A 5164-nucleotide genomic window follows, 5' to 3' on the forward strand; every position below is an offset into this window, starting at 1 on the left:
AATCCTGTGACATACATTGTCTCCCAGGACTAGGACTAGGCAGGTGCGGTTCCTTGCATTCCAAATCAAAATTCAGAATAGAAAAAAATAATAGAGTAAAACAGAATAGAATATGAAATAAAGGGATAAAAAAGAATATAGAATAGAAAAGCATAGAACTGTAAATTAAATATTAGAATACAATAAAATAGAATAGAATATGGCTATCTTCGGAAATTCAGATTTTGAAAAGAATAGAATGGAGTTGAATAAAATAAAAAGAATAGAATAGATAATAGAATATAAAACAAAATAGAATATAGCCATCTTCCAAAATCCAAATTTAGAAAAGAATAGGAAATAAAAGAATAGAATAAATAGAATAAAAATAGAATATAACCGTGCTCTGAAATTCAAATTTCATTTAGAATAAATTTGATCATCAATTTATTACTTTATATTTCTGAATTTAGTTGAATAGAATAGAATACATCTGAATGCTGATTCAATACTTTTTGAATTAGATTTGAATTTTCTGAATTTGAAACAAAACAAAACAGATTCCAAAACCGGAAAATGGAGGGAAATGAAATGATCTCCATAAGGAAGTGCAGGAAAAGAAATGTGTTGGTGGTGCACATGTCTAGCCAGGACGGTCCTGCTATGCAGGGCTCCAATACAGAGAGACTTCCCCTCACTTCCTGTCGGGGAAATTATTGTCAGCAGGACAGGAAGTGAAAGGAAACCATTCTGACAGAGTCCTGGATAGCAGGAAAAACTGACAGGGGCTCTAATCCTTCCACACTCCATCCAAAACTGAAAACACACATTGTGGCTACAGATACACTGGGAAGGTTCCAGCTCCAGGGCTATCATCTCCATCCAGGCTACACTACTTAGGGTGTCACTGATCCAGAACAAGCATGCAGCCAGTGAAGGCGGAACACTCGGACCTCCTGCATGCTTGTTCCTGGTCAGTGACACACTAGGGAGTGAAGTGAGGTTTAGGATGAAGATGACAGCCCCGGAACCTGCAGCTTTCTCCACAAATCACTCCCGTTTCCTGCCCTTCCTCCTATTGGCTGAGTATTGCACCAATCACCAATCAGATCATCCCCCTTGTGATGTCTCTGGGCAGATCTCTCACTTCTGGCTCCTCCCACATATCTTTATACAACCTTCCCATACCCATACCCCGGCATGGAGGGGCTGAGTGAAGGTGGTGGTGAAGGTGTGGATGTGTCGGATCGGGTCACACAGATCATAGAAGGAGATCCGCCCAGCCTCATAATCCAGATCTATCCTGACTCTGGTACTGGAGACACCGCCGGGGAATGGGGTCCAATTACTGTCATGTATCACTGAGTACTGATTACCCCCAAACCACCCCACCCTCTCCAACCCCCAGGACTTCTTATTACATCCAATCCCTGACTGATTTCCTCTCCTGTCTATATTGGGGTAACACATCCCGACTCTCCAGTACTCTGACCCCCCGACATCCATGTCCCAGTAATGTCTCCTGGAGGAGAAGCTCTGACTGCTCATCACCTGAGGACAATCCCGGAACCTCTCTGGTCTTTCTGGCCGATTCTGATGTGATGATGACCAGGATGCAGTTTTCCCATCATCTGATATATGTAGATGATTACCAGCTGTCCTCACATCCAGTAATATGTCTGTAACCCTCAACACCCCCCATGTTTGCTGTACAGCCCCAATATTTGGTCCTCCAGTGGGGGAGGGTTGGGGGTCATCCCTGGGTGGTTGAGCATTGATGGGACCTTCGCCCTTTGTAGTAGAATGTGGAGAGACATGTGTGCCTGTACATTTCTGTACATTGACCTCAGACATGATATCAGATAAACCCGTGTGTAATGTGTGTGAGATCCCCCCCACATCCCCATCCTCTCCATCATGGAGGAGGTTCTCATGTCTCTCTCTGTCCACGTCATCTCCATCCTCAGTATCACACAAGTCACCTGTGTCTGATTCCTGTAGGACAGTCAGTGGATCCGTCGTGTTACACAGCTCCTCAATGTCCCTCATCTTCCTGGACAGCTCCTCCTTCTTTATTTCCAGATCCCGAATATAATCCAACATGGGACGGGAGACCCGTTCTGCCCACCCGGAGATGTCCCTCAGGACTCTCTTCTCCAGGTCTTCCAGACGTCTCCTGAGGTCTCTGAACAGGGCAGTGACTCTCTTGGTTTCATCATCTGCTTTTCCTTGTACTTTCCTCCTGCGTTCCTGCAGACTCTGGACTCTTTTCTCCACCTCCTTTCTCTCTGTCATCAGTTTCTGCAGAACATTCCTCAGTTTCTTTTTCTTCATCTCAGAGGCCTCCTCCAGAGTCTCCACCTGGTGTCCCCGATGTTCTCCATCCAGGCTGCAGGACACACAGATACAGGTGGAGTCCTCAGTGCAGTAATACTCCAAGATCTTCTTATGGATGGAGCATTTCCTGTCCTTCAGGGAAGTGGTGGGATCACATAGGACGTGTTCTGGTGACTTGCTGTGGACTCTCAGGTGGTTGTCACACAGAGAAGCTTCACACAGCAGACAGGATTTCACAGCCGGTACAGGAGTGTGAATACAGTAAGTACAGAAGACCCCGGACTCCTGCTGCTCTGGATGGGTAGACTGGAAGTTCTCCACTATGTTACGTAGCTTCAGATTCTTCTGAAGGACGGGACGTTTCCTGAAGCTTTGATTACATTCAGGACAGAAATAACTTCCAGACTCCTCCTGTGTATCCAACACACGGCCAATACAGTCCCGGCAGAAGTTGTGTCCACATCTCAGGGTTACAGGATCTGTATAAAATTCCAGACAGATGGAACATTCCAGCTCCTTCCTCAGATCAGAAGACGACATCACTGAGAGCGGAAGAGAGAAATGAAAGTGAAAGTCTGACACTCCGTACCGAAACCTGTGTACAGGCCACTGACTCCACTTCCCCTGCGGCACTCACCCATGGAGGTCTCATCTGGACCCATTCGCCAAGACTGAGCGGTCGCAGAGGTGGTGGTGTCGGCTTGCTCCTATCTCCGCTGAGCACCTTCCTGGTCCTCTCTAACCCTCCCTCTCTTTCCTTTACCTCCTTTGAGGCGCACTGCATCCGACTCTTCTCACCCACCCCCCTAAGGATCTCAGTGATCTACAGACCTCCTGGGTGCATACCCCTCTTCCTGGACAACTTCACCACCTGGCTTCCCTTCTTCCTCTCCTCTGAGCTACCGACCATCATCCTCGGGGACTTCAATATCCCCATCAACGACAACAACCCGGCTACTTCCCAATTCCTCCACCTAACCTCCTCCTTCGTGCTCACACAGCACATGCAATTTTCCACCCACTTCGAAGGGAACACCCTGGACCTCGTCTTCTCCCACCTCTGTACCCTCAACCAGTTCTCTAACACCCACTTCCCTCTCTCCGACCACCACCTCATCACGTTCTCCATCTCCCCTTCCCCCAACTCCCCCCCCCAAAAACGCCAAACCATCACCAGCCGCAACCTGAACCCGGCCGCCGACCGCCTACCCGACAGCATCCTCTCACACTGTCATGTCCTGACATAGCCACCACCTTGTACAACGACTCACTGTCAGCTGCCCTAGACTCTCTGGCACCCCTAACCACACGCATCATCAAACCTAGGCCGCTTCAACCATGGCAGAATGACAGCACTAAATGCCTCAAACGTCGCAGTCGCACACTAGAGAGACTATGGCACAAAACCAGGTCCCCTCATGCATTCTCCCTCTACAAATCTGCCTTCCTCACTTACACCTCCTCCCAACACGCCGCCAAGCAGGCCTATTTTGTTAACCTAATCAACACCCTCTCCTCCTGCCCTCGCCGACTCTTCTCCACCTTCAACTCCCTGCTCTCTTCCCCCCCCTCCTCCACTCAGTACCTCACTCCCCGCCCACGAGATTGCCACCCATTTCCACAACAAGATTGACGCTATCCGTAATGACATTGTCAACTCGCAATCTACCTCCCCCACCCCCGTCACCCCCTCATCTCCCCCCTCCTCTGCCCTCACAACCACACTGCCTCCCACCTCTCCCAAGGCCCCGCCCACCGTAACCCCCCATGCACTGCACTCCCTCAGCCCTGTCACCACTGAGGAAGTCGCCAAGGTCCTCTCAGAAGCCTAACTCACTACCTGCCCCCTGGACCCTATCCCCTCTCAACTCCTCCGGTCACCCCCCTCTTCCCTCATCCACTCCCTCACCCACATCTTCAATCTCTCCCTCTCTACTGGTGCATTCCCCTCCCCCCTAAAGCACGTGCATATTACCCCCATCCTCAAAAAGCCCTCCCTGGATCCCGCGGACTCCAACAACCTCAGACCCATCTTCCTGCTGCCACTCACCTCCAAGCTCCTTGAGCGCATAGTCTACGATCGCCTAAGTGCACACCTTACTGAAAATAACCTCCTTGACCCACTACAGTCCGGCTTCCGTCCCCTACACTCCACCGAAACCACCCTCCTCAAAATCACTAACAACCTTCTAAACGCCAAAGCCAAGGGCGACTATTCTGTCTTCCTTCTCCTGGACCGTTCTGTGGCCTTTGACACAGTTGACCACCCCCTCCTCCTTAAACTACTCTCCCTTGGCTTCAGAGATACCGCTCTCTCTCCTGGTTCTCATCTTACCTATCCCGACGCTCCTTCAGAGTCACCTACAATGGTGCCACCTCCCCCTCCCTCCCCCTCTCTGTTGGGGTCCCCCAAGGCTCTGTCCTTGGACCCCTTCTCTTCTCCATCTACACCTCCTCCCTGGGCAAACTCATACACTCCCACGGCTTCAACTATCACCTCTACGCTGACGACACTCAAATTTACCTCTCCACCCCTCTCCTCACCCCCCACCATCTCCGCCCGCATCACTCACCTCCTAAAAGACATCTCAGACTGGATGTCGCTACATTTCCTCAAGCTTAACCTCTCCAAAACCGAGCTCCTTGTTTTTCCCCCACCTTGCAGCCCCCCCCATCTTATCCATCATCACCAACAACTCCACTATCATTCCCGCCCCGCAAGCCAAGGTCCTTGGCGTCACTCTGGACTCAAACCTTTCCTTCCAACCTCATGTCAAATCACTTACAAACACATGCAGGCTCCACCTCCGCAACATCGCCAAGATACGCTCCTTCCTTACCCCAGACA

The 5164-nt window shown here is 50.0% G+C and overlaps 1 protein-coding gene across 1 annotated transcript; it reads right to left on the reverse strand.

Annotated features, from left to right (window-relative positions):
* Window positions 1–917: 917 nt before the first annotated feature.
* LOC149454770 (E3 ubiquitin/ISG15 ligase TRIM25-like) lies at window positions 918–2856 on the reverse strand. The gene has a single exon (XM_089687119.1). It carries the CDS (start codon window positions 2854–2856, stop codon window positions 1123–1125), a length of 1734 nt encoding a protein of 577 aa, XP_089543245.1. The 3' UTR covers window positions 918–1122.
* Window positions 2857–5164: the final 2308 nt, after the last annotated feature.

This window comes from Staurois parvus, unplaced genomic scaffold (assembly GCF_062004578.1).
Source record: "Staurois parvus isolate SC_StPar_1 unplaced genomic scaffold, SC_StPar_1.0 ptg000417l, whole genome shotgun sequence".
Taxonomy (NCBI): domain Eukaryota; kingdom Metazoa; phylum Chordata; class Amphibia; order Anura; family Ranidae; genus Staurois; species Staurois parvus.